Genomic DNA, 26,401 nt, shown 5'->3' with positions numbered 1-26,401 from the left:
CCCCCCCCCCAACTCTCCAAGTTCAACAATAACAAAGTGCAGGCAGATAATTACTTACTGGGCAGAAAATAGGATGAAGCTTGCAGAAGAAATAGGCACAAACCTTACCTCCTGATTTCTGTTCAACAGGCCTATACAGTAAGTGTATCTGGGCTTTTAGACAAAATGATTGAATTACTTTTTTTCACCACATACAGAAGCATGAGGGAGCATGAGGAAAATGACTTTAGGGTCAACTTAATGCACGGACTGATGCTCAATGTCATCTGTGTTTACTCCTCAGCACACGGATGGCTAACAGCAGAGACATGGCAGCTGTTCCTTTTTCAATCTCCACCTGTTTCAGTGGTTTTGTGCGTTATGACACACGGCAGAGTGGTGATTAGTTGCATCATTTCATAGCAAGTGAAGTGCCACCTGTCATGTCTGTAGCACTCTTCTGTTGCCAACGCGCTCTTCATGAGATGGTTCCTTTGTGTGTTAACCTTTCGTGCTAGCTTCTGCATCTTAGGATGAGACAAATAAGGCAAAGAGGAACTGTCACAGGGACAGTTCTGACGTTACGGGAGGGAACTGACTGTACAGTTGCATGTTTTGTAAGGTTTATTTTGCATCGTCCGCATACAAACGCCCAGTCTGCCCATTGGGAAGTTGTAACATGCTGGGCATTACAGGTGGAGGAGCTGGAATAGTTCTTTCAGCTGTGTGCGAGCTGCTGCTTGGACACATCGTTCCAGCCAGATTTATTTAAGCAAAACCACACAGCAGCCTGTAGCACCGACTGTTCTAGCCTTCGGTCAGTCTCAGTCTGCCTAGGTCAAACTTCCAGGTCTGGCATTGACTCCTCTTTAAACTGAGCATCATTGTCAGACCCTGTGCCCACGTCCGAATCAAATAGCGAGCGGTCAGAGTCGGGGGAATGTGTGTGCGTGCGTCCGGCTGAGTGGCTGCTGCCATCGCTGTCGTCCAGCGTGTCAGTCCTGGAGAAGAGGCCGAAGTCCAGCAGGCCCGTGGGGGTGCCCCCGCTGCTGCTCTCGCTGTCTCCGTCATAGTAAAAATCCTCCACCTCAACAAACCACTCGGGCCAGAACCTCCTCCGCATCCGCTCGCAGAACATGGCCAAGTTGATCAGCTCTCCTGTGGAGACATGTAAATCTTTTTGAAGACAGAGAAGAAACCAGCAGGTGGTATCACAGGTGCTTACTGCCTTTGTTAGTCTTTTCTTGTGTCCGGTTTTCTTCCCACAATCACCTTGATCACAAATTATGGATTAAAACACAGAATCAAGCTCTGATGCTGTTCTCTGAAAAGATAAAAAGACTTCAGTGTTCCCTGTGTGAGACTTTAAAGCTGCTCTCTGAGCTTGTGTAAGCAGCACTGCACTGCAGCAGAACAGCACTGCCATCTAGTGGACTACACATAAAAATGCACCAGTGAAAACATCTCACAAGTATGCTTAAATTTTGCAAGGACAAGGTAATATACAAAAACTTGTGATAAAATACAGCATGTATGTGTTGATTTGCAATTACTGAATAGATCCTCTGACCTTTGATAAGTTGCTCTGGTCGTGTTCCAGGTAAAGTCCACATGGCTTGAGCTAGATGCCCAAACACTGTAGCATCTAATGTTGACATCTTAGACCCCATGAAGTATTTCTTATCTCCTGCAAGACAGAAAACAAACAGCAATTTCAAGCAACGATAAAGGGAATATACGAGAACTTCCACAGCACTGTGCAGCTAAAGATGGTTAAATTAAAACTATTAGTAACATTAATAAGCAGCGATGAAGCAACAAGTTGGCCAGCTGATACTGTCCCTGTTCACCAGTACTGGCATGTTGGCTGTTAGTAATCTGCTGTGGCATGTTAATGCAGAGCTGAGAAGACTTTAAAACAAATCAGTTTTTACAGTGATGATTTACCTGCTGCAAATCAATAACAGAAACAAAGTAACCAAACACACACACACAGACACATAATAGATATCAAAAACCAAATTAAAGTACTCCTTTTTCAACTCTGCAACTCATTCCATCTGTGTTGTTGAAAGCTTTCTTGCTACAGATGATTTTCATTCCACTTGTACTGGCAGAAGGTGTTTGTAAACCAACAGTTTTCGCTTTACTTTGAGCTTTTTTGATGCACTAACTGACTTCATGAACTACCTTTAGCTCACTTTTTGAGATGTTTATCATTAAGACCTTTGCACACTGAGTGTGCTGGGAAAAAAATGTTATATTCCGAATTCTTGGGATATGAGCTGGTCATGTAATGTTTATACATATAGGATGTCAGTGGGGCAGTTTAAGCTCTTGTTAGCAGAGTCAGTATCACATCTGAGGAGACAGAAATCATTTCAAAGAGCCAGAGCAGTGTCTAGCTGTGTGCCTGAGGTAAAATAGTATTATTTTACCATTTCAATATCCATCTTAATGTATGAAATATCAGTACAAATTTGATGCATCAGGTGTGTGAACGGCTTTATTTTAAGATTACAATACAAAATGATCTATCACTAGCACTAAATCTTAGTTCACGGTTGTTTTTGGATACTTTCCCCCCCACCTAAACACATTTCACCGAGCACATTTTGAACTGCTGCAGAGAGTGCTAACACTGACTAGAAAGACAGAGCATATTTCTCCCATACTGCCTTCTCTTCATCGGTTATTATTCATCTCTGCCTGTCTTCCACAGTGTGTCTTTTGTCTCGTCTCCCTCCCCTCACCCCCAACTTGTCCTGGTTCTGCTGGATGTTTTTTTTCCCCCCAACTCTGCCAAGTGCTTGCTCATAGGGGGTTGTCTGATTGTTGGGGTTTTCTCTTTATTATCGTTGGGTCTTTACTTTAATATAAAATGCCTTGAAACTTGTCATTTAGTGCTATATAAATAAAACTGAAATGAACTTCTTTTTACTTTTGTTTTTAAATTTGTTCAATTTATTCATACATTTTTCAAATAAGTGGAAATACTCTGTGATCTTTGAGTACCCCAGGCAGCTGCTGACATCTCTCCTGGTTGGGAATCCCTGCTCTTATACACATCATCATCAATGCCATTAGAGATGTTTTTAATGTAACCTGTAAACACTTCCAGTATTGCAGAGGGAAACCAAAACACTACAGGAAGGCAGGTTAATGAAAGGTTGCTCAGTATTTGTGTGCTTTTCTTGCCCTTCAGAGAGCAAACTTCAAAGTAAACTAATTTCATTTTGAAGTTGGGAAATCAGCTCTTCTGGTTAAAATGCCAGATTTTAGATGAACACTTCTGGTACTTGTGTGTAACAAACATTAAAAGACGGAAGCCAGATGGTTGTGGAGTGTACCAATGTTTTCACTCGGGAATGACTTTTCCATTTTATACAAGCTGTTGTTCGCTGTAATGACACAAGCAGATCGATGCAAAGCACTATTCTAAACACACTTATATTGCATCCCTTCAGCTAACATCCAGAACGTTCTCTGTTTTCATTCATTACTGTCTGTACCTCAATAAAATTCAAGTGCAAAAATGCAGATAAATGACATTTTGTTCTGATAAATATAAACCAATTAAGAGGAGCTTGTGAATATTTTGAGAAATATCAGCTCACAGTAACAAATTCATGTATTTTCATTGCAGCCAATGGAAAAAAGAAATAACACTAGCTCCATTATCAGCTTGCATAACAGCATTAGCGTATCGCTCTATAACCACAGTCCTGATGAGGTTAGTCTTAGTTCTACTGAACAGGCGTCCGTACCCAGTAGAGTGGCCAGTGTCCTCATGTCCTTCTCCATCAGTGTGTAGACCTCCTCCTTGGAGAAGCGTCCGATGCCGTGGCCGTACATCTCCCGCCGCACCATGCCACCATTCAGGTGGCTAAGCATCCATTTCAGCGTGTCACTCAGAGGCCCACTCATCGCCAGCAGCTTCTGTGTTTCCTCCAGGTTATCCACCCACTGGCAGTAGGCTATTGTCCTGAAGGAAAACACAATGTAGACAACACTGTGTTACGATTACACTGGCTGGCAAAAAGCTACTCCTCTAAATCAAAAGTGAGCCTCAGCTACACCTACAGTCTGTCAGTTTCTTACACTCTTCCTGTACTTACTTAGCTCAAGATCAAAAAGTATTCCAAATGTTGGTCTAAAATCATCGTGGTCTTTTCAAAAAAGAACAAACCGCATTTGAAACTGAGTCTTTGAGCCATCAGTTCATTTGTATCATTTATAGTTGAACATACAAAATGATTTCTACACAGCCAAAAAACCTTATCCCACTCAGCATACAATTCATGTACCAAGAACATGCTAGAAGGTATAACACCATCAATATTAGCACACATATTTAAACATAAAATTATCACATACAAAAGGTTAGGGATATAACAGTTCTCCAAAAGCATGTTTTTGTTCATACTGCTGTTTTTAAAGGAGATAAATAAAGCAAAAACAAGGAAAAACAGCTTTAATGCCTTAATGCTTAAATCTTATTTAGTTAGTTCAGTGACTGCGTGTCTGTGTTCACTTTGGCATTTTCACCCCTGCTTTGCAGAAACATTGTCATGTTGTGTTGTATTAAAGATCTGTAAATCATTAGATCCGTTTCAAGTAAAACCAAAAACTACACTAATACAAGAAAGAAGAGCCATGTTTATTCATCTCTCCAGTCTAGTGCTGTATTTTTAAAACTGAATATGGTGGCAAACCAGAATTTTACAAAGGACCAACAGTAATATTTTACTCTATGATGCTGAGTCAAAGTGAATTAGAGTGGGATTCCAATAAAAGTGTTTAATGAAAGGTCCAGCCACTGCATCGTAAAGCTTTATGTCTAATGACAATTAGCCTCAACTTAATCAATAAAAGTGCTCCACCCATTCACTTGCTGCCAGAACACAACATCGTATATTCAGCCCTTCAAACTGTCGGCCTGAGGGTTGAAAGAAATGCCTGGAATCCGTTCCTGCTGCTCGTGATAAAATATAGACGCCTACTGCTGCAAAGCACCGGCAACTTACAGTTACTCATGAAAAGAAAGCAATGCTGCAGAAATGGCAGCATATAGTGTATCTCTATATTGAGATTTTTCTCACACTGTGGTCCAACAAATCCTGTTTATTTACAAGCAAACAAACCCAACTCAAACCCTCAAAATCCCTTGTGAAACCACCAAAGGACAAATGTTTCACATGAATTCACTCCATAAAACAAAGACAATGAAAACAGCAACTCTGGTATTTCATACATTTGTTGCTTCTGTTCTGCATAAGTTGTCTGTGTATCCAGATACTATGATTAAGCTGTTACATTCTTACACACTTGGACTTTTCACACTGTAGGACTTTTTTTTCTTTCTGTTTATGATCTGAAAAAGTCTGAAGAAGTGAAGAAGTTGGGCTTGGTGCTTTTTTCTTTTTTTTTTTGGCTCAACAACAGAACTCAATGACAGCCAAGCTGTTTGTTGATAATAGTACAAGTGCAGGGGAGACCTACATGTTTCTACCTACATGGGTTAGAGCTTTTACCCCTCAGTTCATCTAAAGGCCAGTGCCTGGCCTCTGTCATTTTTCTGCTGTATGTGACTGGTTGCTCAATAGAAACTGAATTAAAGAATCTGGGTTATATTAATTTTCAGAGTGGGGACTATCCATTGGCCAAATGCTACTTCCTGTTATATTATCTGATGTCCAAAGTGTCTGTATTCTTTAAACAAACAAACAAACAAACAAACCAGAAGAGGAGCAAGCATAAATAGAGTATTTTTAATCCCCAGGTAATTTCAAATGCAACCTTTGCAAATGTTTCTGTGCAGTTCGCCACAAACTGCATTTTCAAGATAAAGCTGCAGTTGCAGTATTTCCCAGGGAGAGAAAAAAATGCTAATGTGTGATCCTGACAGATGGAGAAGGATGCAAGAAAGAGAGGAAGATGGATGGATGAAGGATGACTGTTTTCAAAAGTTCTGGCTGCTCAATACAAGAAAGTTTCCATACAGGAAATTTAAATCTTACATGTAATGCCCTCATTGATTTTAGAGTTTTATAATCAGATACATGTCTGATGCTGTACTAAATTACATTTTTTGAAACCTCTTGTCAAATAAACAGTGTTATTCAAGGGTTGCATGGGAATACCTGGCGGTTTAGTGCAGGCTAAACAGTACATCGGACTGGTTACACCGAGGGTGGCAGGGATCATTTTGGTAATGATGGTAATGATGCCGATTAGATTCACTCTGTGAACTATGGCTTTTATACTAGCTTTATAGTGTCTAGGAGTTGGGGCCATTTAGCCATAAAGCTTATGAAACATCTACTTATACAGTATTTTAGTGAACTTTGCTGGCTAAATCCACAAAGAGCAGTGAATATCAGAGCAGCAGCCCAAGTCAGCCAATCACAGCCTGCACACAAAGAAAAGTCCAATGGAGCTCACGAAACAAATCATTTTACTGCGTGACTTATTTCTAACTCATTCTTTTCACCATAGATGTGTTACAGCCCATCTTAGAGTTCCTCCTCCTGCCGAATCCCCCTTTAATCCGCGGTTATACCTGCTGTGTTTGCAAACAGTTGGACATTTAAATATCCAGCATAAGGTTAATCTCAATTTAAAGTTGTATTTATGCCCAGTTTTACTCTTGAAATTCCTCTTTGACATTCACTGGATCACAGCTGCTAACACTAGTTGTCTGTGTATGTCTACTTTAAAGTATAGTTGAGTGATCCTTTTCTGGTATTACAGAGTTATTAACAGATTTGTATTTTTAAAAAGCACAGCAAAATAAATGAGTATATAATAGTAAAGCTAGCTTTGAGAACATTTTCTGCTCTATAACCATGCCACTATGAATCAGGAAGGCAACTCTCTGTGTGCACGATCTAACCAAATCTATCTCTAGGCTGTGTCTCAGTACACAAAGAGCAGCACGCTGTCATGCTGCCCTTCCCTGAAATAAATAATTCACTCAATAGGTCTATATGTGGGTCCAAACTTGGTGCAGGGTGCATGGACAAGCAGAGGAAGAGGAGCAGGGAGGTGACACAAGGAGACAAGACGGGAGGGAGCGTGAATGTAGATTACATGAATGACCTCTGCTGCTTTTTGAGAAATGGAGCAGATTCAGTTTATAACACAAAGCCAGCAAATTGTTCCATCCGTTGTTCCTTTTTTATAAGTGAACTAAAACCAATGAGTAGTTCAAATTGTGTTCTAAAATTATTATATAGAGAGCAATAGGCCATACCACATGGATCAAACCGAGTTAGTGTGTGTATGTGCGTGCGCCTTTGTGAGGGGGATGGATAGAGAAAGAGAGAGAGAGAGCTTTTAGGTAATGGAAAACACTCCTCTCGGTGTAGATGGAGTGTGGAAAACGATTTCCTAGCAGCATGTCTCTCCCCCAGTGATCCTGGAGTGACTCACTGCTGCGAAGGATGGCAGATATCACAGCCTGGGCTGAAAAGCTGCACAAACAATGCACAAATAATCTTACTTTTTTGTTTTTAGAATAAATCTGCAGTGTGTCTTTTTTTTTTCTTGCTGCTAAAATAAATTGGACCTTTTTTCCCGGGAGGATCCGTGTAGGTGGTTCCTCATATGGTTTAGCACTGAGCACATTAAAGTGTGCATTTAAATATGAATGCATACACACAAAATTACATAATCAACTCAGCACCACATAATTTCACCCCTCAAGTGCAATAATTAAATCAAACTGTAGAAACAGAGAACTGCTTTTGGTCTTTAAAATGATCTGACAGTGGCTTTTCCATTTAAAGTGCCTGAAGTCTTAGCTCTTAAAAGCCTTTCAAAGGCACAGCTAAAGCACTGTATACCTATACGACTTACTTACCAGTAGAGGTGTTCCTCAACCATTTTGGTGACAGCGCGGGACACAGCTATCTCCTGTGGGGTGAGGTTCTTGTTGAGGTTCACACCCAGCTTCTCCTCCAGGAAGTCCACTATAAACTCTGACCCCGACACCTGTTCGTGGTTGTACTCGATCCAGGGCATCTTACCTTGCGGAGATAGCCTGCCATCAAAGTAGTTCTGCAAAGGGAAACAACTTTGCACATGAATTTCCTGGGCTGTGTGTACATTTTATTAACAAAACAAAGAGACTGTAGACCTATGTGAAAATGGAGACTTATTTGTGGCATGAAACTACACAATCATTGACTAACAAGCTGTAAATCACAAGTCATCATCCATAATAAGCATGTGGTTTCAAAGTCAGACCCAGTCTTCCTCATTGCATCCATTTTTTGCAACCAAGATGGTCATTAACAACTAAAATCTTAAGATCTTCAACTCCGTCACGTCCAACAGCTTTCATTGTTTTTGTCCTTATATGGAAGCTGTTGACAAATGGGACCCCATTTCTAAGCTGCCATTAGCTTGTGCTACCCAGTGTTGATGCTGATGGAAGAGAGACATTAAGGCTGTGCAACAGAAATAGCTATTAATGGCTGAAGAGAAAAACAACTTCAACTCTTCAGAGGCAGAAACACCCCCCTCCCCTCTCTGTTATCACCTGGTAGGGCAGATCCGCCATCCGCAGATACGTCTCTATTTTGAGGCAGAAGGGCGAGAGGCTGGGCACACCATTCTTTGGCCTGGAAAACTGATGGAGGATGATGGCGTCTTTGGAGTCCAACTCCTGCTCCTTCCTACATAGAAACCAAAGGTGGGGGAAACTCAATGAATAAATGTTGTACCTGTAAACGTTATACCTCTTTAAAGACCATTCTTAAACTCGCTAACATAGTCTCATTTTGTACATTTTGTGCCAGTGTTAACGTTAACAGCATACTTTCATCTATTCTGTGTGGATGAAAGTATGCTTTGGTGTCTTGAGCCTTTCCAACTATGCATAGATACCAAGAGGAAAAACTGCCTAAAAATGTTTCATTTTAACCCAGCGAAGCCGAAATCAACCGGTTTTTCCACCTGTTTTCAGGGTCAATTGGTGCAGTGGGGCCAGTGAGATAAAACCAAACGTAACTCAGCATCTGGACAGAAAACAGGACTTTGAGTTCAGCTTCAGGCTCTGGCCAACCTCCCTGTGAGGAGTAGGTCACACCTGCAGTTTCTTTCTAGCACGGTGACACTATTCGTGCCGAGTTCTGTTTTCTTTGCAAGTTTAAAAAAAAAAAAATTATTATGTTAAACAATTCCAATGAATCCCAATCCAACTTTATTTATAGAGCACTTCAGAAAAACAACACAGCTGACCAAAGTGCTTTCCTGTTAAAAGACAACATCAAGATTTAAACAAACATATTAAACAAAAAGGAAAAAAAATAATATAAATCACAGTAAAACATGGAAAACTATAAATAAAATAAACAATAACATATACAAGAAATAAAACTAACAATAAATGAAAATAAGTATTAAAAGGAACCAAAAAAACAACACTTTCTTTATTCACACTGAGGTCACTAACTTTTACATAATGAGTCTGTACTTCAAGTGACTTTAAGTGTTTTGAGATATACTGGCATCACTAGCTGTTATTATACTCCATTAAAACTCTTTAAGTGATTGTCAAGACTAGAAATTTTATTTCCACTTTGATAGATCGTTCTGTGAAACAAGGAGCAGCTGAGCTACCTAAGGCTTAAAATCCACAAAGTTGTATTTACACTGCTCCACTGTATTAGCCGAGGGGTATTAAGAGCTTCAGTTATAAGTCAGAATATTGACTAAATGAGTCATCTCTCCTCCCATTGTACTGTAGGCCTGCTGTCTAAAGACACTTAAGATAATAATAAGCTAGAATGCAATTGTGCAGGGAGGATGTTGGTGGTATTCCTACACTGCTATTACCGTGCTAAAATTGTAGTTGAGGAGTGTCTCAATGCTATCTAATATGGCAATTAGAGTTAAGACCTTTTTTGCAACCAGAGAAATAAAACTACACCTAACACATCAGCACAGGGAAAAAAAACTACATCTAATCTGATTTTACTACACCGCTTTCCTAATCACGTTACACATTCATCTGGGCATCTATTTCTATTCCTGAAGAAGCTTTTAGGCATCATCTCAGGTACACACACACACACAGACCCCATCTGCTCCGTTTAGCATCTCTTTTATCACTGACCACTGCTCCCTATATTTGAATAAATTTGTGTAACTGCAAAGCGGTCTGACAACACTTACTCCACTTTTAACCATCCTTTTTTAGAGTTAGGTTTGTGGAAATTATATTATAGATTATGGTTGCTTTTCTTTTGAGTTCTATCCTATTTTACGATCACATTACAACATGATGTCGTTTTTTAATTATTCAGAGGGGAAAAAAACGTATTTCTGTACATTAAGACAAAAATAAGTAAAATAAAATTTTTTACCCAGGCCACTTTTAGAGTGACAGAAAAAAAATGATAGAGCAAGATTTTGCATGGCACTATTGTATCAATAAAGGGACACCAAATATCTATATTTTATTAAATAAATTAAAATACTCTGGAAACACTACAATAAGAGAGCTCATATCATGTAGCACCAGCATTAGATAAGGTTAGCGGAGCAAATTCACATGAAATCAGCTGAACTTTTGCAATATAAAACAACTCAATAAATACATCGTTAAAAAACAAAACAAAACGAAAAACCATCCAATACTGGACACAGTTAGCTTGACGATGCTAAGCAAGCGAATCACTAAGTCACACGAATTCATTTGTAACAACAGATATTTGACTGTGAACAATTTATCACTGTAACACTTGGTCACAGTTAATTACCGTATTATCAGAAACTGATTCCATGTAATTGGCAACTTGACCCCATTCCAGGCTGGATGTTATCTAAACAAAAACTAAATACAAATCTGTTTTTACAGGATAGTACAGAGTTTATATTTTATTATATTCTAAAAAATAATATGTTCATTTCTAATTTAATATCAGCAACATGTTTCAAAAACCCCAAGTCAACAAAAGATTGTTTAAAAAAAAAAAACAACAACAACACACAGCTGGTTGAGTGTTTCACAACTTATGAGATTAAACTGTCATGGATGCTCCATCCTAAAATATAAAGAAAAGAGCAATCCCTCAATCTACTATCAGTTCATATTTCAGTGCCAGCATCTGTGGTTGTGTGCATTGTGTGCTTTGAGGCAACGTATGCTGCCATCCAAACAAGCCTTTTATTTTCTCTCAGGGAAGGCCTTGCTTATTTTCAGTAAACCACATTCTGCAGAAAATATAAATTCATGCTTGCATGACGACAAATTCTTATTTTTTTCATAACGTTTGTAGTTAGGGCTAAGGCAGGCTAAGGCTGCAGTGGGGACTTCCCATGATGCACTAAACATTTCTACTAATAATAATAATAATGGATTGGATTTATGTAGCGCTTTTCAAGGCACCCAAAGCGCTTTACAATACCACTATTCATTCACTCTCACATTCATACACTGGTGGAGGCAGCTACAAACTACACTCACCTTTTTTCACTCCCCATGTTTTTGTTTTTTTTAAATAAATCTAGTGCATGCCATTAACTTTTGTCTAGTCTCTCCCATAGCTTGTGGTTTGACCTGTTTGCGGCTGAGATCAGAGCAAATATTTTTGATTTTCCTAAACTTTGCTCTGCTGGAGATTCCTTCCTGTTTAAAGGGAGCTCTTCCTCTCTATTGTCACAGTGGTGGCTAGGAGTTGTTGGTTGTGATGCTAAATAAATAAACTTGAGCTGACTGTGGTGCTGAAACCTTGCAGGTCTCCTTGGTAGCTGTCCACAGTTACATGGTGCTGAAAATATTCTAAATCTGCAGAGAAACTGACATCATATTATTACGCCTGATCTACGCATGCCGTCCTTCTTCCATGCACGTTGTGGCGCTTCGTCTCTCAGAGGAACCACTTAAAGAACTTCTCAAAGATCTCTCAGCTGGGAAAAGGAGAACAAAAGCTGACTAGTCGTAGCAGCAGCTCTGCCAACAATACATCACATGGCACGGACAGATGACGCCGGCAGGCTGCGGGGCCAGCCTCAGCGGCCTGCACGTGATTCAGAGTTTCTGCACGAAATGCACGGTTCACGCAGCTTGTGGATCGAGGAGGGGGAGTGAAAGCAGAAACTACCAGGCCACTGTAACAGGATGTTCTTACTTCCTGGCCGAAAAAAATAAATAATCCGTCCATTCACAGCCAGGCGGTCTGTGCTCTGACAATAGTCCCGTGTTAATCTCTCTTACAGTGACCGCATACTGATCACCAGCTTTCATTGTAGAAAACAACTGTAAATGACGCGGACAGCTGCTGTGTCTCAGCTCATTAAAGGTCAGGCTGATTCCGCAGCGTCCGAGGAGCGCTTCGTTTAGACACGCTCAGGTGCCGATGTGTTCCGCACGGGAACTGGCACACGAGCGGACGCGTGACTCGCTTATTAATTATTTTTTTAAGTCTCCACCTAGTGTCGTGTCCTTTGAAGGAGAAAACGAGGGACGGCAACCTCAGCAAGAGCCTCTTCCCGCGAGAGCTGCAGAGGAACCACATCCCCATGTACACACTCCTGTATCCATAATGCTTTATGCGGTGTCACTCATCAGTCACTGTCAGCGGGGGTGGGTGCGATCAAAACGTGAGCCCCGGGAGGCAAAAGAAATACTAAACAAACAAACAGAAATCTGGTGGTGATAAAGATGATAAAGAGCTCAGGAATGTTGCGCGTCCCTACCTGATGGCGAGCAGCTCATGCAGTAGGTAGGCTGCAGCAGCCAGCAGGGCCCCCCCGGTGATGTACAGGGTCTTCTTCCACCAGGAGTCCGAGCCCAAAACCGACATGATGCCTCCGTAATCCTGCAGAGGAAAGGCGATGATATAGCCATACAACGACTGCTGCTGCTCGGAGCCGCACAGCCCGATGGGCAGGCTGTGATTCCGCCCCAGTTCAACAACACACGGCCGGGAAGAGGCGAAACCAGCAGCCCAGTACATCCTCTTCCCTCGGTTACAGCCGCCCCGCGTCCTCCCTGCTGCAGTCCCCGTTAGGCTTCATCGAGACCCCCGGCGCTGTGTCTACGGCATGGCGGCGGTGTGGCTAATATTGATCCAGGAAAGCGGAAAAGGTAAATATCTGGAACATCACTCCCTGAGATGAGGCTCGGCAGCCAGCTCGCTTTCCTTCGCAGGATCTGCCCAGCATTATCGCGCGAATAACAATGGCAACACCGCGACTTCCGGTCCCTAATTTCAAAATAAATGTCAGTGTCCACACTGTTACAATTACATTTTTTGCACCTAATATTTTACTTGCAAAATAACATTTTCTGCTCTTAATAACCGTACACAGTGGCTGTTAGTTATTGCTATTTTTCCATCACATATCATGTGAATGGAATTCTATCGTAAATCTGAACATGATATAAACTAAATTATTCATTTTTGTTCATGAAATGTTTTAATCGTTTAAAAGTAGTCGAATCATTATCTGATTTGTCTGACCAAATAAATAGGTTTAATTTATTATTAGCAAAAACAAATTAAAGTAGCTGGGACCAAAGATTATTTGGCTGTTTTGCTTCCAAATAATGGAAAAAGCTTAAAGCAGGCCCATCATGTATTCCCTTATTTTCTGTTTATATGGCAGATCCCCATCTGACCAAAGTTTCGAGGTACTAATGGGTGCTTCCTTTTTTCTCAAGGGACAGACTAAGATAAACATGAATTAATCTGAACTGTGAATTGTGCAAAGCTACGTCTACATGTTTAGTTCCAGGTTGTTGGGGTTTCTTTTGAGTCTCTCAAAGAGCTTTAGTCAGATACACTTGGTTTGCAAAAAGATGTTGTCCAATCCCCACCATAGAAACGAGAGTTTACAAGAAAGAGAAGCAATTGATCTAATTAAGTTCTGCATAGAGCTGCTAAGAAACTTATGTGATTAACACCTGTAGAACTTAATAACTTTCACAGCACATATTACGTGTAGTGGAGTGTACATTTTGATCATCAGATCAAGGTAAAAAGAGGGCTAGAAACGCAAAAAAGAATTACCCAGTCCTTTTATTTTTGTGGCAAAGTTGGGCAACTTCCGTTGCTGTCTAATCAAATGCCGGTTACTTCATGCAGCCGGCCTATTGTCTTTCTCCGGTGGAGGATCGGAGCCACCCCGCCCTGGCGAGCCCCTGAACGCAGAGACTCACTCACCACCACGAAAACAAACTATTGGCCAACAGCAGCCAAACATGATGATAAGCCCTTCTGCTCCGCTTCTACATTTTAAGCGGCCTCCAACCGACTGACTGCTCCGCTTCAGCTACTACAGACTGCTAATTCTATGGAGTGCAGTGTGTTTGTGCAATCACACTGAAGCACATTACGCAAACGAGAAAAGTAAGACACGGATTGCAAATCCACTATGCCAACTGTGCTGTGACCGCGGTGTGCTGTGGGTATAGACTCTACTTACAGTCTAACTGTATAACTTAGTGGTAAATGCACTAATAGGAAGGAGTACTCACTCTGGAGCAACTTTGGAAGTGGAAGACTTCCACTTTAATCCAGCAGGTGAGTTCCAGATCTGTTTGTCGAGCATGCCGAGAACAGGATGTAGACAACTCGGACAAAAGAACATCCAGTAGTTACGTGTCCGCCGGTATCATCCTGGTGCCAATTACCTGCCTGCTGCTGTCTGACCCCGTCAGGTCAGTGAAGGAGGGTGAGTGCTTACCGCAGCCATGGCTACGGCAAGTTAAACGCGCGGCCTCGTGGCTCTCGGGAGCGCGCATTACAGCAGGAGCGTGTATTGGTGTTTACTGCTGAACCAGCCTGGGAATATGACACAGCAGGCACTGCTGGAGAAAGGCATTTAGTAAACACACACATAGAGATACTGTCGGCAGATAGAGGAAACGACTTTGACACCAGGAAGCATCTTTATGACACTTTTTGTTTTTTGTTTTTTTAAATGGCACTTTTGGCCAGATCGCTCGTGAAAAAGACATTTTTGATGTCAATGACGCTCTTTACCTAGATAAATATAGGATACATAAAAGTCACTTTGCCAAAAACCGACTGCAGCTTCTTACCTTGTGACAGGACTGTTTTATTTCTGGCTCAAAATGGCTTGATATCATTCTTAAGAGACATGCTTGTCATGTGTTTGACAGACTGTGGGTTGACAAGTCATTTAAAACAGTTTAAATATAGACAATCATTTTGGGGCAAATTCCTGAAATCATTTTTCTGGCACAACACAGACTTAAAGCACAGCGCAGAGTCTCTAACACAGCAGCACAAGAACAGGCTCTAGGCATCAGATAGAGGGTTGAGTCTACAAAGGGAACAAAGTTGAACAGTGTGCAAAGGTGCCCCAGAGACTATCCAACATATAGTAATAGGATGTAAGAAGCAAGCTGGAACTGCATAGATGTAGAGGCACAACCAAGTGGCTGTGATAGCGTACAGGAACATCTGTGCTGCATATGGACTAGAAGTCCCCAAGTCCTCAATCACAAAAGGTGGTTGAGAACAACAGGAGTAAGGTCATGTGGGACTTCCACTTCCACATAGAAGCTGCTGGCAAACCAAGCAGTATTGTAGTGATTGTTGACAAGGAACAGAAGACCGCAGTTGTCATAGATGTTGTAATCCTACCGGACAGCAACATCGGGAAGAAGGAGCACAAGAAAATGGAGAACCAGGTGCTGAAGAAACATCTGGAGCAGATGTGGAAGGTAAAATCCAAAGTGGTCCTAGTGGTAATAGAAGCATAAAGGAGCTGGAAAATTAGCTTGAGCAGATTCCAGGCACAACATCAAAGGTCTCCATCCAGGAGAGTGCAGTCCAAGGACCAGCTAAGACACTGCACAGAGCACTCTAACTTCCAGGCCTCTGGTAGAGGACCTGAACGTGAGGAGCACACACATACCACCCCCCAGAGGGTGAGAGGGAGAGTTCTTTTTAAAATATGTATATACAAAGAGCATTTTTTTTTTTTAAACCGGTGAAATGTCAACATATCTGAAATTGAAATAGGTGTAGTGCTCAGTCCTCACAGCGTGCTCTGTTAGCTTCTGCACATGTTCTACAGTCATATTTCTGGTCTCTTTAAGACCATCATGCAAGCATGACTTATTCTCTGCACGAGGGAGATCTGTATTATGTAATACGTCCACATGAGACCAGACCCCTTATAATCCCACAGGAAATGGTTGCCCCTCCCCTCTGTGGACACAAAATATAAATTAATATTAACATCTAAAAACCCGAAATCATGTTTGTTTGTTTTTTGTTAGCATTCCAAATAATCACATTTTTCACTCTCATGCGTTCATTCTTGAGAAATCAAACTGATGTGAGGTCAGTTTTAATGGAGGATGTTGCAAACCTTTAACTATTCAGCCTCAAACACCACACTGACGCAGGACAGCATATGCTGAAAATGATTACACAATTAAAGGATGCACCGTTGCTTTACACAGCTTATCAAACACTAGACATGTATTCAGCGCTCACGCAGCACAGCACAGCATCAATGGGTCTGCCAAATGCAGCACATCTCTAATTCTGTTTGCAGGCAGTTTGTCCCTTTCCTTGAATAAACTCAGTCTCATGTGCTGCGTCACAGCTGGCCGACAGGATGTCAGGGCCGCTCGCATCTGAGTTATTATTTCTCATTTTTGGATTTCTTCTCAATTGGCGTGGCTCAGCTGCTACTTTCTATGGTGTGGTCCTCTGGGTGGAGGCTGCTGTCCTCAGCCTGTTTTCTCAGTTTGACAGCGTGGAGGGCGTAGTTGATGGCAGTGCTGTCGGTCCAGCTCCAGGCTCCCGACAGGGGGTTGTACAGCATTCCTTTGACAGACTGCACCGAGAAACCATCTAACAAAGAAGGAAGACACTGATGTCAACACAAAAGGCAAAATTAGATTTTTATTTTTGCACTACTCCTGAACACGAATTATAAAATGAGCTTTGCAGACAATTTATGGACACAGAAATCCTCAAAATTTACTGCTGTTTAAAAAAAACTTTTACATCTTGTAGCGACCTTTTGTAATATGGTATATTTACTTAGTTCCACATAGATTTGCCCACTTAATTATTTAAAAAAAACAAAAACCTTTGCATTTTTAGTCTGTTTTCTATAATCAGTGGGAGCTTCTTTTTTTTTCCTCCCTCCAAAGGGACTTACGAGACTCCAGGAGGCGTTCCAGGTCTACTGGGCTGACAAACTTCTCCCAGTCGTGGGTCCCGTCGGGCACGATGCGCAGCAGCTGCTCCGCTACAACAATGCCCAGCACGTAGGACAGGTTGGTTTTATTTATAGTCGTGATGAATAGTGAGCCACCTGGCTGCACACAGGGAGCAAAAATGGAAAGGTTTGATTCATGAAATATAAATTAAATAGACTGCGTTACTTCTGGAAACACATTTCATGACACCTCTGCAGGTGATATACAAGGGAGGAGCTCTTCTACGAGATGCAGCAGGGTATTTATAGAATGGATTTAAGGCTTTCAGAGGACAAAATCCAGCGTGCGAGATCTGGAAGGATGCCAAACCTCAAAGTTCAACAAGGCCAAGAAAAATAGGTTGAACAGGAGGGGAGAGAAAAAATAAATAAAAGCATGAGCATCAAAAAAATATATGTATGCGTGGTCAAGAAAAGTACATTTAAATGTTTGGGGGTCTTTTTTTTTTTCTTTTCGCCTGTCCCGTTTGGCTCTTTTGCCATCAGAATTATTGTCTAAAGGCGAGGAAAGATGCCCAACGGATTTACTTTACCAAACTGACCATCCCAGCCTTGCCGTAATGGTCTATTTGATTCACCTTTTATTGTTTATTTAATTTATTTTTTTATTTTCACTTGCTAGATACGGGACAGACTTGAATGAAGAAAAGAAAAGGGAGAAAGGAAGAGGGTGAAAAAAAAAACAGCGGAGAAGAGGGACGGGGATAAAGGGGGAAAAAAAAAACAAAAACCAACTAAATAAGCAGACAAAAAAAAATTAAAAAAAATACATATACCAATCACCTGGATCACCTGTTGAGAAAGAAAAAAGAAAACAAGCAGAAGAAAACGAGAGCAATACAATAAACAACATCACGATGATATATGGAAATATAACAGTAAATACTAAATATTAAACATTATTGTGTTTGGGTTTTTTTTTAATGAAAGTGCAGAAGAAAGATTTAGACCAGAGAGAGAGAAAGAATTCCAGTCATGACTTAACCTCCTGTATTAAGCTTTTTTTCCCCCCCCCTCTCAGCTACTTTTGGCCCACTAACCTAGGAGATTCTGACCCCCAGGCTGCAGTATGGACCACGGCTTTCACTGAAACTTTTCAATGATAAGTACAAGGCACACACAGAAAAACACAGCAGGTCATCCACAGACCCCGTCCAGCCCGGTGCTGACTCGGGCACCCATAACTGTCTAATTCAGAGAGAGGGAACCTCTACCTGATATGCAAACACAAGTGCAGTATTAACACACAAATATCAGAGTCAAAGTATTAAAAAACAAAACGAAACAATAAAACAACAAACAGCACCTTTAGCACTTGGCTGCAGCAGAAGGCGAACGTTTCCAGGTCAGCCAGATGTTCCACAACCTCAGACGCCACCACAGCATCAAAGTGTCCCGCTCCTTCATCCTCTCCTCCTGAGAGCTCTTCCAGGGTGCACACCTGGTAGGACACCCGCTCACATAGGTCCGGGTCAAAGGACGAATGCAGCTGGGCGGTGCCAATGCTGTTTTCCACTGGATCTATACCCAAAACTTTAGCTCCCAGACGACCCAGGGGCTGGAGGAGGATGAGGAGCAGAGAACTGCACGTCAAACTTTTTTTTAAAAAAGCAGAGCCGAATACGATACACTTAAAAGAAGAACAGACAGTACAAAACCATATTAAAAATGATAAAAGTAGACAAAGCACACATTTTAAATGAATAATATATTAGTTGCATTAGCTTTGAGGAATAAGAATACGATTTTTCATTGTCCTCTTTGGATGACAAATATAACATTATACATCAATCATATTAACTATGCTAAATACTTAAAAAATAAGTCACTGTTCAACCACAACAGCTAACAATATGAGCAACATTTGTCTTGCATTATAAAAAAAATATATATCTGTATCACAATAACTCATATTTTACTTAGTCTTAGTAGAAAAACTTGACTCTTACACACAAATAATGTTGTACTAACAAACTTGAAATGTTACTGCTTTGTTATCTAACCTGTCTTCTTCAGGATGCTGTGCTCATTTGACTGTGAAGTCACTGATTATGTGTTGGAACTCACATTTCCACAAGCCTTATGTTTATCTACAGTAATATATTCACTGGGGGGTAATAGGCACCGATTTGCATGAACTATTAAATTCTGGAATACAAAATTTAATGAGAGAAAGAAAATTTCCTGACTTCCATCATTCACTTCATCCACACTCATCCATAACCTGTCCATCTTCATAAGAAGAAGAACTAGTAAATGGGGATTGTTGTTTTACATGCAGGTAAATACAGCACAGTGTAGGTCTAATGAGAGTTATTTGAATTCAATGTTAGGCTTTTATAATATATCTAAAACATGTCAATTAATACAAGAGATTTTGTGGTTGTTGAGTAAAAGAAACCCAAAACAACAACAACAACAACAACAACAACTCATGAAATTTAAAACAATATCAATCATGGTAGTAAAGCATCATTTCATCTCCACAAGACGCTGTGCTGGCACTGTAAATAGAGTGGGGAAAAACATAGCAGCGATATGCAGGAACATGCACTAAATAAGGGTTTGGTGTGAACGGTGCCCTCCTGTGGACAAAAGCTAAACATCCAAGTCTGACTGAAGAGCTTTTTCGCCCAGGGGCCTGTTATCCATCCTTCCGCTGCTGATCCCGTGTGATGGTAGGACTGTTAGCTAAGAGACGGTCAGACACACAATAACAGTCACAGCCTTAACAGGCGCTCTTATCATGTGTGTCTGTGTCTCAATAAGACAACCTGTGTGACGGAGCTGTATAAGAACAGGACCTGATTTTGTCTTCAGAGATCACACAGCACAGCTGGTGAGTCCTCAGCTCACATCAAAGCTCCGTCCCAGTCATGCAGCTATCAGCGCTAACAAACAGATAAACAACTGTAAACGACCGACTGTCCGATCCACCACGCCGTGACCAGTCAGATCAAAGCAGAACGAGCACCGGGCTGACGTTGAAATGTTTATCCGGGCTCTGCTGCGTATGCATGCGAGAAGCCTGGCACTGAAGCACATCGAAGGCACATATTTACGCTGCACGAGGGAAGAAAAGACTCAATGTGACGTGAAAGGTAGCAATTGAAACAATTGCGCCCAGACAGATAATATGTAGCAGGAAAGACGCTTTTCTTTGGCGCTGTTGTTTGCTCTGAGTCTGCAGCTTTCGGACGCTTTTTACCTCTGTGAGCAGGCCTCCTCCACAACCGACGTCCAGGATCTTCAGTCCTGCGAGTGGCTTCCCGGGATGGCGCGCTCTGTGCACATTCAGCAGGTTATCCCTGTGCAAGGTAAAAATATATCTCCCATTCCCAAGTCTTCAAGATATTTCAGAATACTCTACAACAGACCTAACGCTTAAAAGTAAAAGAACAGTGGGCAGATATGAAATTGTGAACCTCCAAAGTCTATGAGAAGCCGCTTAGCATGAGGAAGTGTAGGGGTAACTCCATGGTGTATTACACCATCTTCTCTCAAATCGCTCCGAGCAACAGTGTCAGCCAGCAAACAAGCATCCTCACTTCCTTCCCTGATATACAGTCCGACAGCCTCCTGCCTGAGGCCCGAAACATGGGAACAGGCTGAGACCTGACTGCACATCATGCTCGTCATTAAAGCTCTGCTAAGGTGCCAAAATATACTTACATCCATCTAACTACCTCCTCGCACTACCACCACCCAGACAGAGCCAGACAAAAGCTACTGCTGAACTATCAGCACATGATAAACCATTACCGTCAGCATGAACTCAGTGATTATTTTCATAAAATTTACTTTGACTTAATGAACCAAAAACCCCAAAAAGAAATTCAGTCTCAAACCTGAAGTATTTCTGAGTGTTTTCCAACTTTATATTTTAGAAACTGTGGGTAAACATTTTGTCACACAGGTAAATTTGCATACACAATGAATAAAAAGTCAAATAATGACCTCTACATTTTTTCCCTATCATACTGTGTTCCCTCACTTTGGTGATGCTGGTAGAGTAAGCCATCTATCATATGGATCCAAATATCTCCGTGTTCAACTTCGTTGAGATCAGCTGACTGTGAAAACTGTAGCATATGGTTCGCATCATTTTCATAATAATCAAACCTTTCAGTGACCCACTCATGTCCTACAGAAGGTTACAACTGCCATATTGGAAAAGACCACTCCCATCAGGACATAAATCTGTATCCTTTGATAAGAGGACAAGTATGATGGAAACTCTGAATTCCTCACAATAAAGGGCAGATTTTTTTCCTTTAATTTGTCACCATTGCATGTATAGTTATGATTCACTGTATTGCTGTCAGTGTAACATTTTGAGGACAAAATAGACCATTTTGCTAATAACTAAGGCAAATCAAACACTAAACCCTGTTTTGTTAAAGACATTGCATTTGGTTACTACACGGGGTATCTGCACAGATCCTGAGTCTGTGTACAACACCATGTATTACAGAACTAAAGCACACACTGAAACAATGAAGAAAATAAGGCACCCTGGCAGGATGAACTATCAGAGTCGCAGAGCTCCAGCAGCAACAGTGGCAGCACTGCTGCTGTCTCTCATTTCAACTTGCCCTGAGGGTAAAATCTTATTGGGCAAATCATCCCCACTCAGACATCACTGACACTAGATCTGTCATACTGTCACCATAAGCACACATCATCATCACCACCACCAAGAAGATCCCAGGGTGGGGGAGGGGAACACAGCACTGGGCTCTTGGCTGGATGGCTGTCATGATTACAGCAAAGGGTCCTGAACAACAGATCTTATCAATCAAAACAGCCCCAGCCGACCCCCAAAACATGCACACGTGTAGAGCCAAAGCAGCTGAAACACTATTGGCTGAAAATGTACTGATATTTGGAAGAACCCTGTCACTTTCAATTTCTCTTATTTTTCCTTGTATCCTCACAAGTTGCTTTCAGATACCACGAGGCCGCCCGGCTTTCCTTTGGGTTATGTTACGTTGACACCATCTGTTGGCGCCTCTGATGAAGATTGACGGGCGGATTGTGTACCGTATAAAAGGCACCCTCAGGTCGTTCATGGCGTGAAGAGCTGCAAATTCTCCCTGTTCATCCCACCACTTGTTTGCCAACGACTGGAACTTCCTCAGTTCATCAGGGTCCACGGTGCTGTGAGAAGCTGACCGAACGCTGCATGTGGAAAAAAAACAAACAAAAAACAGCCATTAAAGTAGAAACAACCAAGCCAAATAAACAAGGAACCAACAAAAGACTGTTCTATAGTGTCGATAATAAATAATAAAAATCTCACTATACTTTTTGATTCAAAATTCTTCTCCAGAACCTGCAGCTGAGTAGCCCGACAGCTGTGTTGAGTGTGTGGAGTCGAGCTGTTTGCACACATATTCCAAAAAGTATACACAGCACTTCACTTGTTCCACATTTTGTCATGTTAAAGCTTTATTCCAACATGGACTTGATTATCACTTCATAATGAGTAAAAAGGTTTGCTTGAAATTCTTGCAATTTTATTAAAAATAGAAAAAAAATATGCCATGTAAGTATTCAAAGTCTTTGCTCAGTTTGATGCTACTCGCTTTGCACACCTATCTTTGGGCAGTTTCTCTCATTCTTCTTTGCAGAAACTCTCAAGCTCCATCAGGTTGGACAGAGTGGGAGTTGGTACACAGCCATTTTCAGATCTCAAACTTCAATCATGTTCAAGTCTGAGCTCTGGCTAAAGTCACTCCTTTGTTATTTTGGCTGTGTGCTTAGTGTTGTTGTCCTGTTGGAAGATGAACCTTCGCCCCAGTCTGCGATCCAAGCTAAGGCTGACTAGTCTCCCAGTTCCTGCTGCCAAAAAAACATCTCCCAGCATGATTCTACCACCACCAAGCTTCACTGTAGGGATGGTATTGGCCAGGTGATGAGCGATACCTTGTTTCCACCAGACATGATGTTTAGCATTTAGTTCAATCTTTGTTTCTCATGGTCTGAGAGTCCTTCAAGTGACTTTTGGTAAACTCCAGGTGGGCTGTCTTGTGCCTTTTATTGAGAATTGGCTTCTGTCTGACCCTCTCCCATACAGGCCTGATTGGCGTAATGCTGGAGAAAAGATTATCCTTCTGGAAGTTTCTCCTCTCTCCACGCTGGAGCTGTCAGACTGACAATCGCTTTCTTGGTCACCTACCTGACTCAGGCAGAACTTCTATTTACAGATGATGGTGATATTTTTGATGAAGAGTAATTTTTCTGTAACCTTCTCCAGATTTGTGCCTCAATAAAATCCTGTGTCAGAGGTCTGCAGACAATTCCTTGCTTTGTTTGTGCTCCAACATACACTGTTAACTGTGGGGCCTTATTTAGACAGGTGGACTCCAATCAAGTTATAGAATCATCAGATGACCAGTGGAACCAGGATGTACATGATTTTGAGTGTCATAGCGGGGGCTTTGAATACATATATGAACATATTTGGTTGCTATTTTTAGTAAATTTAAAAGAATTTAAAGCAAACCTTTTATTAACCGTGTCACTATGGGGTATTGTGTGGATCTTTTTAGGTAAATAATGAATTTAATCATTTTGGAATGAGGATGTAACATGATGAAACACCAGCAGTCGTGTACTTTCTGGATGCACTGTGTTGGGCTATGTACCAATATCAGTATCATTGGCTCTCATATGTGAGCTTACTGTTTTTCTTATCCTATCCAGTATTTTGCATTCTGCTGTGCTCACCATACTTTGGACACACTGAGTGCAGTAAAACTGAAGAAAATGAGTTAATCTAACAAGCAAAATACCAAGCCCTTTTGCTACTGACATCAAACATATAGTTTCTGAAGATGCAAATCGCAAATGCAAATTCTAAAACAAAAGGTTGTGCTGGTATTTAACCCTCAGTACCCATTTCATTCAGTTCATCTTGCTAAAACCAAGTAAAGACATGTAAAAAAAAAACGTGTAAAATGGTTCGGTAATGATGCAATCTCTGGTGACGTGCAAATTTTTACAAATGCTGAATTGTGCCAAATTTTGTTTTTTTAGTTCATGCATAAGTCACATGCTCAAAATGCTATCACTTGAGTAAAAGAAAAAGGCAGCATTTTTAGTGTTCTAAAAAAAATGGTGAAAAGTGTTCAGCCACAGGACACATCAAGACACTGAAAATCGTGTCTGTAAGCAATGAATCGGTTTGTGCAGAGATAATCTGCTTGGAAGCCTTTCTAATATGATAGCCATCCACAAAGGTACTCAACTTTAAGATACTTTGACTATAAAGTATCGGAGTATTGGAGGAGCATCACACATTTCACAAATCAGTCCAGTTCATTTAACAAAATGACAAACCTGACTATCTTTCTGGATGCAAAAGGATGCTTGTATTAAATTTCAGAGTAGTAATTAGAATTGTTTCCGTAACATATTTATGATGCACTATGTATCAGCTGTCCAGAGTCGTAGAGCTACCAGGGTGAGCCTCGTCGGACCTCTTAGTCTAAGCAGTAGCTGTATGCTGCTAAATTTCACTGAGTTTTAGTTTCTTTTTTTCTTTTGAAAAAAAAAATACTGATTTCTAGCCCTGCTTCCGGTCCCCCAAATATTCTTATACAGTGTGGCACTGGAAAGGAAGGTGTCACCACACGAGTGTGTCTGCTAAATACCCGTTTTGACGGAGCACAGCACGTCGTTCTATCTCCCGACAGGCGCTCCTCTGCAGCCACAGTGTCCGCTGTTTACACACCGCAGTCCAGCCGAACCCGCTTCGACCAGCGGCCCTCTGGACCAGGCCACAAACAGCGGTCGTTTTAAGGCAGTGCAGCCCTAACATGAGGCGGCGAAACTTGTTGGAGTACATGTCATAAAACCATCGAGGTACTAGCTGTGAAGTTCATAATAAACAGTCTTCTTCGTCTTTGGAGTTCAGCGTCGCTGGGTTTCCTTCTTCTTCTACGCTGAGATTTAAGCGCAGCTCTCACCGTCGCCGTTGCACTGCTGCCCTCCTCTGCCTTTGGAGATGAGCCCACTTCTCCACTCTAGTTTCTCGGGCCTCTCAGGTAAAACCAGCGAGATGCTCCCCTGTAAAGCCTGCTTCCAGATTACAGTTACTATTTTCAGTTTCGTCATCATTGACGTTGACTATCTTTTTCAATTATTCCCCATGTCCTCTTGAGCTGCTAAGGACCCAGTGCCTCTGCCACTCTTCATCTATTTATATTTTATGTATTTAATTTTATGCTATGCCAGTTTTCTTTTTTGACTGCTTGTGTCTGCTCTATGGTATTCGAAAGAATAAATATGAGCAGTAAAAGTATGCCAAGTTCTTCCTTGATTGTTTAAAAATTAAAAAGTCCCAGTTGAGACCTGACCAACTGGACAAAGTAGAGTCTAATGACTTTGGTTAGTTTCATTTGTCCAATACACTTTACCCAGTAATCACTTGCAGGTTAATAGGATCCATCAGTAAAGAAATCGGATATTGCAAACCACTCACTAAAAATCAGTGTTTGCACAGTAGGAAATGAAAGTTCGACAGCTTTATTTGTTCCCAGTTTTTTTTTAATTTATGTTTTAAAATGGATTCGTGGGAGTCATGCTCTCAGTTGTGATGCCTGATCAAACATTTAACTAGTTTCATTTTTTTAAAGTGCCAATCATCTCTGTACAAACAGAAAAAAAAGTTTACTCATTGGGGAAAAACCAAAACTGATAACTTCACTGGCCAATCATATGTTACTGATGACTATTTTTTTACTACTAGGGTGTAATTTGTGATAACTTGTATTATGTTCACATGTGGAACAAAACAGTAAGATCACCTATGACAAGAGCGTTTCTGGCACAGTGGAAACATCTGAATGGTTTGAGGGACGTGAGATGAAGATTTTTGTGTTGACTGTTGTCTCCAAATTCTAAATGTGATTAAGCATTTAACCTGCACAGGCTTCAAGTACTCATGTGGTACACTAACCTGTGCTCCCTCGTCAGCGCTTGGACTCAGTGTTCGGATGCATGACATGAAGAGTTGTTTTTTTTGTTTTTTTCCAAGGCCAAATCCAAGCATCACCTTTCAGAAAACTGTCTGGATGTGCTCATGTTATATTTTTATGTTCCAGGATTTAAAAAAAAGAAAAAAAAAGATCAGAAACAATGGTGTACCAAACACTGAGCACAATTTTCAGGCTCACCTGCAGCTGAGAGCCTT

General features: G+C 41.2%; 2 protein-coding genes and 1 long non-coding RNA gene across 4 annotated transcripts; 1 reads left to right on the top strand and 2 right to left on the bottom strand.

Moving 5' to 3' along the window:
- Window positions 1–580: 580 nt before the first annotated feature.
- On the bottom strand, window positions 581–14,714 carry faxcb (failed axon connections homolog, metaxin like GST domain containing b). Of its 2 annotated transcripts, XM_080307854.1 has the most exons (7): window positions 14,471–14,714; window positions 12,688–12,809; window positions 8,525–8,660; window positions 7,844–8,040; window positions 3,747–3,964; window positions 1,550–1,666; window positions 581–1,137 (listed from the first exon to the last, which is right to left on the bottom strand). In XM_080307854.1, the coding sequence occupies exons 2-7, from the start codon at window positions 12,792–12,794 to the stop codon at window positions 818–820; spliced, it is 1,095 nt and encodes a 364-aa protein (XP_080163980.1). In that variant the 5' UTR covers window positions 12,795–12,809; window positions 14,471–14,714; the 3' UTR covers window positions 581–817. The 2 variants fall into 2 exon arrangements, with proteins under 2 accessions (XP_080163980.1, XP_026041332.1); XM_026185547.2 differs by lacking the exon at window positions 14,471–14,714 and having other exon boundaries at window positions 12,688–13,159.
- Window positions 14,715–16,301: 1,587 nt separating this feature from the next.
- Window positions 16,302–25,504, bottom strand: coq3 (coenzyme Q3 methyltransferase). Its single transcript, XM_080307855.1, has 6 exons — window positions 24,861–25,504; window positions 22,246–22,383; window positions 20,411–20,510; window positions 18,509–18,760; window positions 17,143–17,302; window positions 16,302–16,829 (listed from the first exon to the last, which is right to left on the bottom strand). Exons 1-6 carry the CDS (start codon window positions 25,052–25,054, stop codon window positions 16,657–16,659), a joined length of 1,017 nt encoding a protein of 338 aa, XP_080163981.1. The 5' UTR covers window positions 25,055–25,504; the 3' UTR covers window positions 16,302–16,656.
- On the top strand, window positions 22,977–23,495 carry LOC145431779 (uncharacterized). Its single transcript, XR_013912074.1, has 2 exons — window positions 22,977–23,116; window positions 23,282–23,495. It is a non-coding gene; the product is annotated as an uncharacterized LOC145431779 (long non-coding RNA).
- Window positions 25,505–26,401: the final 897 nt, after the last annotated feature.

This window comes from Astatotilapia calliptera, chromosome 11, assembly GCF_964374335.1.
Source record: "Astatotilapia calliptera chromosome 11, fAstCal68.1, whole genome shotgun sequence".
Lineage (NCBI taxonomy): Eukaryota > Metazoa > Chordata > Actinopteri > Cichliformes > Cichlidae > Astatotilapia > Astatotilapia calliptera.
The sequence above is the reverse complement of the archived record's forward strand: the minus strand, read 5'-3'. Positions and strand labels throughout refer to the sequence as shown.

Excerpts from the sequence above, each read along its gene's own strand:
- coq3 (XM_080307855.1), bottom strand. The coding sequence starts at position 25,054 with ATGTACTCCAACAAGTTTCGCCGCCTCATGTTAGGGCTGCACTGCCTT. Across the intron at positions 18,761-20,410 it reads GAGGAGGCCTGCTCACAGAG|CCCCTGGGTCGTCTGGGAGC; the intron begins GTAAAAAGCGTC and ends ATCCTCCTCCAG. Across the intron at positions 16,830-17,142 it reads GGAACGCCTCCTGGAGTCTC|ATGGTTTCTCGGTGCAGTCT; the intron begins GTAAGTCCCTTT and ends CTTCTTTGTTAG.
- faxcb (XM_026185547.2), bottom strand. The coding sequence starts at position 12,947 with ATGTACTGGGCTGCTGGTTTCGCCTCTTCCCGGCCGTGTGTTGTTGAA. Across the intron at positions 1,667-3,746 it reads GACACTGGCCACTCTACTGG|GAGATAAGAAATACTTCATG; the intron begins GTACGGACGCCT and ends TCTGTCTTGCAG. Across the intron at positions 1,138-1,549 it reads ACCAGAGCAACTTATCAAAG|GAGAGCTGATCAACTTGGCC; the intron begins GTCAGAGGATCT and ends ATGTCTCCACAG.